The 15,076-nt window shown below is 37.6% G+C and overlaps 1 protein-coding gene across 6 annotated transcripts in view; it reads left to right on the forward strand.

Annotated features, from left to right (window-relative positions):
* Nucleotides 1-15,076, forward strand: part of skor2 (SKI family transcriptional corepressor 2) — a 91,728-nt gene that overhangs the window by 62,746 nt on the left and 13,906 nt on the right. For 3 of the 6 annotated variants that reach the window (XM_062972574.1, XM_062972575.1, XM_062972573.1), the window contains exons 5-7: nucleotides 8,223-8,288; nucleotides 8,711-8,809; nucleotides 14,614-14,681. In XM_062972574.1, coding sequence (XP_062828644.1) covers nucleotides 8,223-8,288; nucleotides 8,711-8,809; nucleotides 14,614-14,681 — 233 coding nt within the window. The remainder of the gene's footprint in view (nucleotides 1-8,222; nucleotides 8,289-8,710; nucleotides 8,810-14,613; nucleotides 14,682-15,076) is intronic. The other 3 variants (XM_062972577.1, XM_062972576.1, XM_062972578.1) reach the window with 2 other exon arrangements.

The following is a 15,076-nucleotide window of genomic DNA, read 5'->3' on the forward strand; positions in this document are numbered from 1 at the left end:
ATTGTATCTAATGTGTTTATGTTAAGCTGATTTGAGTCTCCTTTAGGAGAGATTTTGCTTTCAAACTGCTAGGTAGGCGGAAGCTGAGCTAAAGGCCAGGAGCTCACCCTGACCTGGGCTTTGAACTATCAACCTCTTGACTGACAGGATTTACTTGCATCTGATGGTTAACCTGCTGTGCCAAAGCCCAGTTACTATTAAAAATAGGCCTAAGTCATACTATACCATGCCACAGACTCTATAATGACTTGATATATAGGTATTAAAGTCAAATTAGGACAGATAGAGGTAACCTTAACTTAATGTAATACAGTTTTACTGTATTATAAAAAGAGCTTTATAAATTTAAAGAATTATTTTTTAAAAAATTTCCTTGAGTTCCAGTTAATTGAGAGTCTTCTCTATCTTGGATTTGTGCAAATCTCACCTTTCCATAGTCTCTGAGGACTGGGAAATTGCAAGGTTAATGCCACAAGAGTTTGATTCATTACTCAAGAGCAATTCTAATTGCACAAAGAAGGTCATGAAGGTATACATACCAGTAACTGATTCTTTCTAATCCAATGTCTAAAAGTTTTGTATAGGATTCACATTTTTGAATCCAGGCACTTATTTATATCTGTAAGATCTGGAGATGTTCTGGAAGTTGTAGAAAAACCTAAAACCCCCAGAAAGTAAAGAGTTCTGGAGTTAAACAAGTTCAGTGTCCTCTTCAACTTTCAAAATCCCTTTTTGTCTCAATGATGCTTCTAATCAAATATCAGGAATCAGCAAAAAACTTAGATTTCTACAAATACAAGAATGGTTTTACGTTTTACCAAAATTGTGTTAAATATGCATTGAAATGTGTTTACACGGACATATTAAGGTGCATTTGATTTTAGTTACTGTGCGAAATTACAGTGAAACAAAATCACCAACAACCCTGATTTATTAAACCATAAGACAGATGGTCTTAAACTGGTGAGGGAATGAAATGTGTTATAAATCTGATTTTGAAATGGGTTCATTTGACATAAAATTAAAAAATGTGGTTAGCAAGAGTACTGGACAAGGATTGGGGAAATCCGGGTTACGGAGATTTGCAGTTCACTGTGTGACTGTGGATTCATCTACACATGCGGTTTCACACCACTGTAGCAACCATGAACTCTTGGGAGTCGTAGTTTGTTGTGACTCTCTGACAAAGAAGGGCAAATATCTCAAAACTGTAAATCCCAGGATTCGATAGCATTGAGTCATGGCAGGTGTTAAAGTGTATTAATTCTACAGTGTAGATCAGGCATGGGCAAACTTGGGCCCTCCAGAAGTTTTGGACTTCAACTCTCACAATTCCCAACAGCTTCAGACCCTTTCTTCACCCCAAAATAATACATACTGATTAAAAGCCGAATTTGGTTGCTTTCATCAGAGCATCAGTTTCAAAGGATGACTGGTGCTGTTATTTATGGGTGTATTTCCTGACGAAACAATTGCTCTGGACAGCAACCTTGAGCTCTTCAAACAACATCCTGGAATGAGTTCTTGCAGCTGTGTTTCTGAGCATAATGGATGTGCTGGCACTCATATAGGTACATCTGGTTATCCAAGCTCAATTGCATTAATACTGTGAATATTGAGAGGAGAGAGCTCAAGTATTGCTATTGAATATGCTTCATTTGCAATAATACGATTGCAGTGTAGACTGAGGATGGATGCAAGCAGGCATTGATCAGCGGGAAGCCAGGAATAAATAAACCCACCACGGTAAATATGATTAAAATATCTATGAATCCGAAGTTTGTCTCATAGCAATAACTCACCATGATAAATGCTGGAGAGGCATTTTGCTGATTTGTGTTTTACTCTCTCCAAAGAGATCCTCTTTCCATTTTATCTCTACTATAAGATCAGTTAAGCTTAGCCTTAGTGAATAACCCAAGGCCATCTGATGAGATCAGAGCTTGGGAAAGTTACTTTTTAAATTGCAACTTCCAAAAATGTGATGATTCACATCTCAAACAGTTCTTTGGACATTAAATTGCTATAAAAAGAATAGCCTTTTACCTAGCATTCTGGCTCAGGCTCTGAATGGGTTTCGGGTGTTGTTGTTGTTGTTGTGTGGCCATCCCCAAAAGCCACATTGAATGGATCTAAGGAAGTGTGTTAAGTCAATGTTGAAATTTAAATTTAAATTCACAGGCTATACACACACACACTGTTGCACTCCAGGCCTAGAAACACTTATGACCACTGCACCACACAAGAGTCCAGGAATATAAGCACCCAGTTTATTGTAAAAACAGATAAGAAGCATATGAAAAATCAGGAATAAGGAAAGAAGATATATAATCCAAAAAGGGTTAGCAAAAGGTGAGATCTAAACAATAATCTAAATGTCTCATAAAGGTGACAAAGTCCAGAAACAACCAAGAATCACAGATATAGCACAAATCCACAATCCGGAAGATATAACTCATAAGACTTGGGCAGGAGTATGTGAACAGAAACATACCGTGTTTCCCTGAAAATAAGACAGTGTCTTATATTAATTTTTGCTCCCAAAGATGCTCTAGGTCTTATTTTCAGGGGATGTCTTATTTTTCCATGAAGAAGAATTCACATTTATTGTTGAACAAAAAAATGAACATTATATACTGTACAGTAGTTGTCATCATAAACCAGCATAACCAGACAAACTGTGAATCCTATCAAGAATTTCTTGCTACTACCATTATTTCCATGTACAACACTCTATGGTACGTACATTTACCGAACCTGCATGCTCTAGTATTCTGTTCGATGGGCATGCTTCCAAACAAAAACTTTGCTAGGTCTTACTTTCGGGGGAGGCCTTATATTTAGCAATTTAGCAAAACCTCTACTAGGTCTTACTTTCAGAGGATGTCTTATTTTAGGGGAAACAGGGTAGAAAACTTCCAGGAAATATTAAATCAAAAATCAAGGCTTGACTTGAACCATGAACAGGAGAACTCAGGCTTAGCTTCTCACTCTAACACAGCCTTGCCTTAACTACCCTTAAAGTAAACAACTTGTTGTTTAATAGCCACCCATGAAAGCATGACATCTCCTATGAATTTCCTCCCCAACTTTCCCATGTAATCTCTCAGCCCGGCATACTCCATTTGTAAATGGAAACTTTTTTTGATCTCTGTGGTTTCTCCTGGGAACCCTCCTTATCACTCAGCTCTTCACTCGAATCCTTATCTACTATTGTCTCCTCGGACTGGCATTGAGGCCCTGCACTTTCCGAGCCAGTTTTCTCAAGGAGAGAAACATCATTTCCCAGACCTGAATTTCCCAGACTTGAGAGCCCATCGCTTTATGCCACAGGAAAGCCCACAATCCTCTCTAAATCCTCAATTAAAGCATCAGCCTCTGGCTGATCTACAACACACACACACACACATATATGAGAGAGGGAGGGAGGGAGAGAGAGATTGAGATTGAGATTGAGAGAGAGAGAGAGAGAGAGAGAGAGAGAGAGAGAATGTGTAAGCAGATACAGATCAATATATTAGTATTATTCTTATTAGGTAAAGATAAAGGTTTTCTCTTACATTAAGTCCAGTCGTGTGCAATTCTGGGGGTTGGTGCTCATCTCCATTTCTAAGCCAAAGAACCAGCGTTGTCCATAGACACCTCCAAGGTCATGTGGCCGGCATGATTGCATGGGGTGTCATTACTTTCCCAGTGGAATGGTACTTACTGATCTACTCACATTTGCATGTTTTCGAACTGTTAGGTTGGCAGAAGCTGGGCCTAACAGCGGGAGCTCACCCGGATTCAAACTTTCAGTCAGCAAGTTCAGCAGGTCAGCGGTTTAACTCGCTGCACCACCAGGGGCCCCATTCTTATTATTCTTATTATATTTATTTATACCCTGCTTTATCTCTCCTAAAGGAGACTCAAAGCAGCTTAATATAAAAGCATTAGCATACAATTTAAAATATACAATATGCAAACATTAAAGCAGAACTAAATAAGTCTGTTTGAATAAAAAGGTTTTCGCCTTCTGTGCAGTTGATCCTCCAGATTTGCAATTTTTGGCATTTGTGGATTTGATTATTCAAAAATATTATCTTTAGGAATCTCTAGGTCCTCCATTATAACTATGGTTAACTTCCTCTAGTTGTGCTGGAGGACCTAGAAATGTATAGAGAGGATGCTGCTTTAGGAATTTTTTGGACCTCCAATACAATTCTATAGTCTTCCAGCTAGAAAGTTTTAGAAAGATATTCTCTCAGATTAAAAAATAGCCACTCCTTTATTTGCAATTTTTCACTTTCATAGGGATCATATGGCATTGAACTGAAGCGCTGACTATATATTGGTTTTGGTGCACCTGAACATGACACCTTTGGCTGGATCTACACTGCCATACAATCCAGTTTTTGAATCCAGATTATCTGTTTTGAACTGGATTATAGGAGTCAGTTACTGTCATATAATCTAGTTCAAAGCAGGTAATCTGGATTCAGAAGCTTGATCATATGGCAGTATAGATGGGGCCTTAGTCTTACTTGGAAATATATAAACTTGCATGCCTGATGGGAAATAGGGGAGGAAAGGAAAATGACATTTTTGCATGGCCACTAATAGTGCAAACTCGTGTTGCCTGTAGCATTGACAAAGCAAATGTGGAATCTGTGCACATCACAAAAATGCGGTGTCAATAAGAATTTTTCCCCAGGTGTAGACAGGCCCTGGGAGTTACAATTCAAAAGCAGAAAGATTTCTAAATGAGCTTCATGGCTAAGCAATGATTTGAGCATGAGATCAGGAAGTTTTAGTTGACCACAAACTGAGCATAAGTCAGCAGTGCAATGTGGCAGCTAAAAAAAGCCAATGAGCCCCCTTAGGGAGATATAGCAGGTTATAAATTATTATTATTATTATTATTATTATTATTATTATTATTATTATTATTATTATTATTTTATTGTATGACACAGCAAACAAGATAGACATGCTGGATTTCATATCACAAAATCACAAGTTGAACACTTCCCAAGTGTCTAGGACTGTGTGATGTATTTTCGGATGATGCGTGCAGATCCCAGCAGGGTGGCCTTTTGCAGTTGGCAGATCGTGATTTTGTCAATGTCTATTGTTTCCAAATGCCGGCTGAGATCTTTTGGCACAGCACCCAATGTGCCCATCACCACCGGGACCACCTGCACTGGTTTCTGCCAGAGTCTTTGCAGTTCAATCTTGAGGTCCTGATAGCGGCTGAGTTTTTCCTGTTGTTTTTCGTCAATGCGACTGTCACCTGGGATGGCAACATCAATGGTCCAAACCTTTTTCTTTTCCACAACTGTGATGTCTGGTGTGTTGTGTTCCAGAACTTTGTCAGTCTGGATTCGGAAGTCCCACAGTATCTTTGCGTGCTCATTTTCACGACCTTATTATTATTATTATTATTATTATTATTATTATTATTATTATTAATGCAATTCTGGCCTGAATCAATAGGAGTATAGTTCTGAGATCATAGTCCTGCTCTACCCTGCTTTGATGGGATCGCACCTATAATAACACTTTGTCCAGGTCTGGGCACCAAGTGTAGGAACAAGCTGGAAAGTACTCTTAAGAGGGTGACCAAACTAATAAAAGATCTGGAAGACAAACTCTATGAGGAGTGGCTTAGGGAGCTTGGTGTGTTTATCCTGAAGAAGAGAAAATTAAGAGATGATGTGAAAACCACAACAAACATTTGAAAGGATTTCATGCCCAGAATCACTGGGTTGCTGTGAGTTTTTGGGCTGTATGGCCATGTTCCAACTGCATTCTCTCCTGATGTTTCACCTGCATCTGTGGCTGGCTTCTCCAGAGTTTCTATTAGAATAAAGCAAGTGGAGTATATACACCTGTGGAATATCCAAGGTGGGAGAAAAAACCCTTGCCTGTTTAAAGAAAGTGTGAGTGGATATTGCGAATGTAAAGCTCGAATTAGCATTTAAGTAGCCATGAAGCTACAAAGTTAATCAGTGATGTTTTCTGCAACAAAGGCCACTTCTATGCAGATACCCTCACTTATTGATTTTGCAAACTTCATGGCTACTTAAATGCTAATTCAAGCTTGCCAATTGCAACATTCATACTTGCTTTAAACAGGCAAGGGTTCTTTCTCCCACCCTGGACATTATTCCACAGATAGATAGATAGATAGATAGATAGATAGATAGATAGATAGATAGATAGATAGATAGATACAGATAGATAGATAGATAGATAGATAGATAGATAGATAGATAGATAGATAGATACACACACACACACACACACACACACTCCACTTGCTTCACTGCCAACAGAACTTCTGAAGATGCCAGCTAAAGATGTAGGTGAAACATCAGCAGAGAATGTTGCAGGAACATGGCTATACAGCCCAGAAAACTCACAGCAACTCATTTGAAAGTACTGTATATACTCGAGTATAAGCCTAGTTTTTCAGTCCTTTTTTAGGACTGAAAAATCCCTCCTCGGCTTATACTCGGGTGAGGGTCCTGAGCTTATATTCAGGTCAGCTTATACTCAAGTATATATGGTATATTTATTATTTTTCTCTATTATTATTGGTATTGTTACATTTATTATTTTACTCTATTAATTATTATTATTACATTTATTATTTTACTCTATTATTGTTGTTACTTTTACATTTATTTTAATCTATGTTAATTATTAATACATTTATTATTTTACTTTATTATTACATTTATTATTTTACTGCATTTATTATTAATACATTTATTATTTTACTCTATTATTGTTGTTACTTTTACATTTATTTTAATCTATTTTAATTATTATTTATGCATTTATTATTTTACTCTATTTATTATTACATTTATTACTTTACTGCATTTATTATTATTATTACATTTATTATTTCACTCTATTATTATTAAAAGGATACATAAGCACATCTAAATTGAAGAAGATGAAAATAATGATTTGATCAGAGTTGAACAGTCATATCTTAAATTACAGTTTGATGTAAAGATTCAAAAACATTTAAACTGCTGAGGCCTCAATTAATGTAATTTTATTGGTATCTCGGCTTATACTGGAGTCAATGTTTTCCCAGTTTTTTGTGGTAAAATTAGGTGCCTCGGCTTATATTCGGGACGGCTTATATTCGAGTATATACGGTATTTCATACTGTATCTTGATTTCCCCTGCTCCAGAGGGACATGGAGCAGGAAAAGCAATTTCACCTAAATATTAGGAAGAGATTATATAATAGTGGAATATATTGCCTTGGAATGTGGCAGAGGTTTATAAACAGAGGCTAGATGACCTTCTGTCGGGATGGCTTATATTGTGTATCTATTGCTCCATAGCAGATGGGGTTGGACTAGATGGCCTTTGAGGTCTCTTCCAACTCTAGGATTCTATCTCCAGTGAACAATTCTGCTCTTTATATTGGAAGATCCCTGTCTTATAAGAACAGATGAAGCTGTTCTATAGTAACACTAGCTGTGCCCGGCCACGCGTTGCTGTGGCAAAGTGGTGGTGGTATTGGTTAAAAATTGTTGTGGAATTTTTATTTGACGTTATTTGTATTTTTAAATTATTTGTATTGTAAGTTATCTTTTTATTTATTATATTTTATTATTTTCTTGTATTATTTTTAGTTATTTTCTGTTATTATAGTATTTCATTGTATTAATTTTTTAGTGTTTTTAATTATTTTTAGTGTTTTTTATTTTTTTTATTGGGTTGCTAGGAGACCAAGTTGGAGAAGCTTAGCCTTCTAACTGGCAGCAATTGGATAAAAGCAATTATTCCTCTCCCTCTAATTAGGACTTTATTTTTCTTTTCTTTTTGTTGTATCAACCTAGAGGCATGGATGATGGGTTGTGTTGTCAAATTTCGAGGTTGGGGGGCCTGTAGTTTTGTTGTTTTCTGGGTCGCCGTGATGCCATCACTCTTTTATATATATAGATGGAACTTCCTCCTGTTATATATATATATATTTGGTTAATGGGAAAAGGGACATTTTAGTTCATTGATACGTAATGCTTCTTTCACAAACCAGAACCATGATGGAGCCTGAATGAATTAAGGCAGGAAGGTTTAACTTCCACACATTAAAATCATGTTTCGCCCTCTTTCTCCGCACGCCCTTCTTTTCAATGCAAAACGAAACATGATATCTGATAAGAAGCTGCCTAGGCATAAATCAATAACTTTGTATTTCTCTCTTCATTAAGGTGAGCCCATACAGGAAACCAATCCACCTCATTCTCTGAAAAAGGATGTAGAAAACATGGGGAAAGGTAAAGGGGGGGAAATTATATATAGATAAATTGATATAGATCCCTTTGTTTGAGTAGTATATATGAAGACAATTGAGGGTAATATGTTTTTTTTATTCCCCACCATATTTTAAGCTTGACAAGTAACATATGAATAATATATGGACCTTTTGTGTGGCTATAATTGAGATTAATGCATATGTATCAATCAATACGTGACACTGGACTATAATACTTTGAAATAATGTATTGCATTGATTTATATTCATGGATTTCTGCACAAAATCTATCCTCGGCCTGTGGAAATCATACCACTGCCACCCTTAACGTGCCAACAAATATTTTGCCTTTTTTAAAAATAATGAGCTCCCTGGATAAGTGGGCTTTGGAGATTGGTTTCCAGTGATGATCAGAAAGGCTCTTTCTTTCTCCTCTTGATATAGAAGAGCTTCAGAAGGTCTTGTTTGAACAGATTGACCTGCGGAGAAGGCTAGAACAGGAGTTCCAGGTCCTCAAAGGAACGGCCTCTTTCCCAGTATTTAGTAAGGAGAACAATACTATTCTTTTTTCTTCTGGCTTTTGTCTTGTTCTATACTGTGTAGCCCTCTCCCTACATTTGTGGTTTTGACTTATTCAAAATCTATAGCTTCTCCAATGTCACTTTATTATTAACTTTCTCTGGTCACGCTGGAGGACCTCTCTAGAGATGTCTAAGGCTGGATCTACGGCCCCTTCTCGTACACTGCCATTAAAAATCCAGATTTATTTATCATGTCAGAAGTGAACTGATCATACAATTATAATGTATAGGGAAGCCACAACCAAAGTAAAAAAAAAAATGTGGCATTATACTAAATTTCCTTTGACCAGAAGCTGGCCACTTGGAATGCCTCTGGTGTCACTATGAGAAGGTCCTCCATTATGCATGTTGCAGGGCTTAGACTGCATTGTAGTAAGTGGTCTGTGGTTTGCTCTCCTCCACACTCGTATGTTGTGAACTCCACGTTGTGGCCCCATTTCTTAAGATTGGATCTCCATCTTGTGGTGCCAGAACTCAGTTTGTGTGCCTGGGGGGGGGGGGGGATTCTCATCTGCTCTCAGACACTGATTGAGGTTCTGGGTTTTAACCTGCCACTTTTGGACTCTTGCTTGCTGAGGTGTTCCTGCGAGTATCTCTGTAGATCTTGGAAAGCTATTTCTTGATTTAAGGTGTTGCCATCTTGGATGGAGGGAGATTAATAAGTAATTAGATGATGATGATGATGATGATGATGATGATGATGATGATGATGATGATGATGATGGTATGCAGACAGAGGATGAGCCGGAAATGTCACTGCCTTGGACCTTTCATTACTGGCTACTAGTTCCTGATAGATGTCAGGTGGTGCAATACTGACAGTATAATTTCTCCAGTGGTGTAGGGCAGTGATGGCCAACCAACACTGACACGCCTAGCCATTTTTGCTGACACGCTGCTGCATGCAGATTGATTGGATGACTATGTCTTTTGTGGCCAAATTCGGTGTAATTTGGTCCAGTGGTTTTGTTGTTTACTCCATGGGAATTATGCACATTACATTATCATTATATCATTCTATTGTTATTCTTCTATTATTATTGTAGTATATTATCATATGATTACTATTATATTATTATTATATTATTCATTATTCATGACTACATTGAAACTAGAATAGAGAGAAATCAGCATGGAAACTGCAAGAGGTACCATAGATTGTTGTACATGGAAATAATGGTAGTAAATAGTTTTTGATTTATTAAATACAGTTATATATTACAATTATACATTTTTGTTATTTAAACTATACATATTGTGAAATTATGCTTTTTTTTCTCAAAGTGACACACCACCCAAGTCATGCTAGGTTTTTTTTTGGTGAATTTTGACATACCAAGCGCAAAAGATTGCCCATCATTGGTGTAGGGCGTAGACTTTCTGTGATAATGCAGCATGTCTCATTAAGAACCACTGTTTTAATGTGGTGAGATGTATTCCATACTGGCCATGCATATTCAGCAGCAGAGTAGCAAAGCACAAGGGCAGATGTTTTCACAGTGTCTGGTTGTGATCCCCAGTTTGTACTAGTCCTTTTTTGTATGATATTATTTCTAGCACCCACTTTTTGCTTGATATTCAAGCAGTGCTTCTTATAAGTCAGAACACGGTCCAAAATAACTCCCAGGTATTTTAGTGTGCTGCAATGCTCCAGTGAGATTCATTAACAGGTAATCCTCAGAGCTTGAGATGCTTATCTGTTCTTAAGATGAAAAGCACATGTCTGCCTTTTAGATGGATGAGGATTCAGTTGATTTTCCCTGTAATAGGCAGTAAGAGCACCTAAAGCTTCAGAGAGCTTCTGTTCAACCACTTCAAAGCTTCCTGCTTGAGTGGTGATGGCACGATCATCAGCATACATGAAATTCTCTGTCCCTTCTGGCAGTAGCTGATCATTTGAAAATCCAGATTACCTACTTTGAACTGGATTACATGGCAGTGTAAACTCAATGCAACTGTGATCAGCTTCCAGCAGAAGACAATCAGAGAGTAATCCTGGAAGATCTCAAAATTTCTAGAGAAAATTTCTCTCAAGTTGAAAAAATGATTTTCTTTAATAATAATAATAATAATAATAATAATAATAATAATAATAATAAATAAATAAAACTTTATTTAGTATATGCCACTTTTCTCCCACAAAGGGACTCAAAGCAGCTTCCAACATGTTAAAATACAATACAAAATCAACCACATCAAAGGGACAAATATAAAACATTATACACAATCAATAAAACATAAATAAATATTTAAAACAATATACATTTTTGTGGTATCTTATCAAATCTTATTGCACTTTGCATTGCCCAATGGAGATGAAACTTCTCTTTAATTCTGCTTTTGTTCTGCTTGTATCTCTTGATTGAGATGCAAAGCAGCTCACAACATTAAAAAAAATGCAATTTAAAATCTGCAACATATAAACATTACAATATTATCTGCATATTTATAAGTGTATTTTATACAAGCGCCAATCTGCATATTTATAAGTGTATTTTATGCATGTCTAATGTCATTAATTTTAATTGAATTACAATGTATTGTATTATTTTTATATACGTATGTGCTTTTATTGTAAGCCACCCTGAGTCCCCTCTTGAGTGAGAAGGGTGGGATACAAATGCTGTAATAAAAAATATATATACTAGCTGTGCCCGGCCACGCGTTGCTGTGGCGAAATATGGTGGTATGGTAAATAAAGTATTGAGGAATTCGTGGTAGTTAAGGTAAAGGGTAAAGGTTTTCCCCTGACATTAAGTGCAGTTGTGTCTGGTGCTCATCTCCATTTCTAAGTCGAAGAGCTGGTGTTGTCCATAGATATAAGATTATAAATGGGTTATATAGCTGTGTGGAAGGGCCTTGAGTCTACACTGCCATATAATCCAGTTCAAATCAGATAATCTGTATTTTATAGGCAGTGTGGAAGTGGCCTAAGTGAGGCCTAACTCTGCCTGTCCCCTGGGGTGAGTGGGTTGCTAGGAAACCAAGTGGGCAGAGCTTAGCCTTCTAACTGGGAGCAATTGGATAAAAACAATTATTCCTCTCCCTCTAATTAGGACTTTATTTTTCTCTTCTTTTTGTTGTATGAACGTAGAGGCATGGATGAGGGGTTGTGCTGCCAACTTTAGTGTTTCTGGGATGTGTAGTTTTGTTGTTTTTCTTAGGCCGAAATTTCATTACCCTTTTATATATATAGATACACACACACACACACACACATATGAATCAGGAAAAATCACTTTAATACTTAAAATAATTAAAACACAGTACAACATCCTTCTTTAAAAGCCTGTCTGAGTAAACATAATTCAGCTTGCCATCAGAAAGACCACCGGGAGGGTCTTATCAGTAAAAATAAATGAAAATCATCCCAGACAAGGAAATTTGAATTGCTTGGTTAGAGGTTGGTTAGCAAGCATCACCATACATTAGTTACCTGCCAGGTGATGTCAGTGTGGTGGCTTGGGAATTTGCCATATTCATTTCCACCTGTATCCTTCTGCACCACAGTAAAATTTAAGACTCGCCTCCCCGTTACTGTAAATACAGCATGCAATGAAACCACACAAAAGTCAACTCAAATGGAAACAGATGGTGGAGTACTGCTGACCAAGGAAGTGGCGGCAGGAGCGTTTGCCAGCTTGAAGAATTGTGTGGTCTTCCCGTCATCTACCACAAAGCAGTGGTCAATTTTGCTCTAGATTAAGAAAAACTAATGTCAGGCTATAAACAATCTTGGGGATTGCTTACTGCTTTTGGAAACTGATTCTAGAAACATGTACTCAGAACTGAATCCCAGATATGAATGGGGACCCCTAAGTAAACAGGCCTAGGTTCATAGGTGACCAAGCACATAGCTCAATGCATTGTGCATTTGCTTAGAAGTAAATGTTACTGAGTGCAGGGTGCAGTTTTGCATATCTTTTAGCATGGCACACTGAATTTTGTGGTACAGTAGAGTCTCACTTATCCAAGCTTAACTTATCCAATGTTCTGGATCATCCAACGCAGTCTGCCTTTTAGTAGTCAATGTTTTTGTAGTCAATGGTTTCAATACATTGTGATGTTTTGGTGCTAAATTCGTAAACACAGTAATTGCTACATAACATTACTGTGTATTGAACTGCTTTTTCTGTCAATTTGTTGTAAAACATGATGTTTGGGTGCTTAATTTGTAAAATCATAATGTAATTTGATGTAACCCGACCCGGGCTGTAGCGCAGCTGGCTAGTAACCAGCTGCAATAAATCACTACTGACCAAGAGGTCATGAGTTCGAAGCCTGGGTCGGGTTAAGCCCCTGACCATTAAATAGCCCAGCTTGCTGTTGACCTATGCAGCCCCGAAAGACAGTTGCATCTGTCAAGTAGGGAAATTTAGGTACGCTTTATGTGAGAGGCTAATTTAACTAATTTACAGCATCATAAAACCGCCAGCAAAACACGAGGAAAGGAATGAGGAAGTACAGCCACTAGTGGACGATGAAGCAACAGCTCCCCCTGTGGCCGGAATCGTGAAACTGGAAAAAAATGTTAAATGCCTCTGTGTCTGTCTATACTGTATGTTGTTTGTCTGTTGGCATTGAATGTTTGCCATATATGTGTTCATTGTAATCCGCTCTGAGTCCCCTTCGGGGTGAGAAGGGCGGAATATAAATACTGTAAATAAATAAATAAATAAATAGGCTTTTCCTTAATCCCTCCTTATTATCCAACATATTTGCTTATCCAATGTTCTGCCCGTTTATGTTGGATAAGTGAGACTCTACTGTACTTATTTCTAAGGTAACGTGTAGATTGTGCAAGCTGTCTTATGTGGGACCATATATATATGTGTGTTGTTGAAAGCTTTCATGGCGAGAATCACTGGGTTGCTGTGAGTTTTCCGGGCTATATGGCCATGTTCCAGAAGCACTCTCTCCTGATGTTTCACCCACATCTATGGCAGGCACCCTCAAAGGTTGTGAAGTCTGTTGGAAACTAGGCAAGTGGGGTTTATATATCTGTAGAATGTCCAATGTGGGAGAAAGACCTCCTAACAAAGGATTCCCTTAGGCAGGAAGCAGCCAGGCTTTGAAGCAGCAAGGCTATTCAATGCTAATCAAGGTGGCCAATTGCAATTCACACTTGCTTCAAACAGACAAGATTTCTTTCTCCCATCCTGGACATTATTTTATGTAATAGATAAGCCTTCCCCAGCTTTGAGCTTCTAGATATCTTGGAATGTAGCTCAAATCATCCTAAATCAACAAAATTGGGATTGGAGAAGTCTGCTCTATGTACTGATTTGAGAAGAAATCTTCCACCTGATTGAGGCCCTTCTACACTGCATATAATCCAGACTATCAAAGCAGATAATTCACATTGTCTGCATTGAACTGGATTATATGAGTGTACACTGCCATATGGTCCAATTCAAAGTGGATAATCTAGATTTATATGGCAATGTAGAAGGGGCCTGAGTGTTACTTTTAAAGACATATGCAGGGTTGCATTGTGTGTGGGCTTTCTATTTCTCCTGATCTGTTCAAGATGGCATCAACACCATGACTTATTGTGATCTTGTGACTGTACGTGTTTAATTCAGCAACTTTTGGTGTTGTAACAAATATTCAGTTCCTCCACCAATGCAACCTTCTCGGAGATGAAACAAGCAGATATTTTTTAGAATTAACTACCTGCATGGTTTGGTTGTGTCATTGTTTTAATTCAAGTCCTTTAGTGGGCATAATTTTATACAATTTTTCTATTCTTTTCTCTTTCCCAAGATAATTTTCAAGATCAGATGAAGCGTGAATTGGCCTACAGAGAAGAAATGGTTCAACAATTACAAATCGTAAGATATCTTCCCTTGTTAAAAATATTGAGATTAAAGTTCCCTGCTTTTCAACATACTGATAGTAGCACAACACTAACTCAGTATGAATAGGCTGAGAAGACTGACTCCACTCATCCCTATGATCTTGCAAAAGTTTCAGGGAAACCACAAAGGGCCTTTCCACACAACCATATAACTCAGAATATCAAGGCAGAATAACCCACAATATTTGCTTTGAGCTGGAATATATGGCATTGTGGACTCAGATAACCCAGTTCAAAGCAGATATTGTGGGATTTTCTGCCTTGATATTCTGGGTTATATGACTGTCTGGAAGTGCCCTAATAAGGGAGTATTTAAGCTGCTTTGGGTATTATCAAATCAGATGTGATCTAGCGTACACATGCACACAA

Source organism: Anolis carolinensis, chromosome 2 (genome assembly GCF_035594765.1).
Source record: "Anolis carolinensis isolate JA03-04 chromosome 2, rAnoCar3.1.pri, whole genome shotgun sequence".
Lineage (NCBI taxonomy): Eukaryota > Metazoa > Chordata > Lepidosauria > Squamata > Dactyloidae > Anolis > Anolis carolinensis.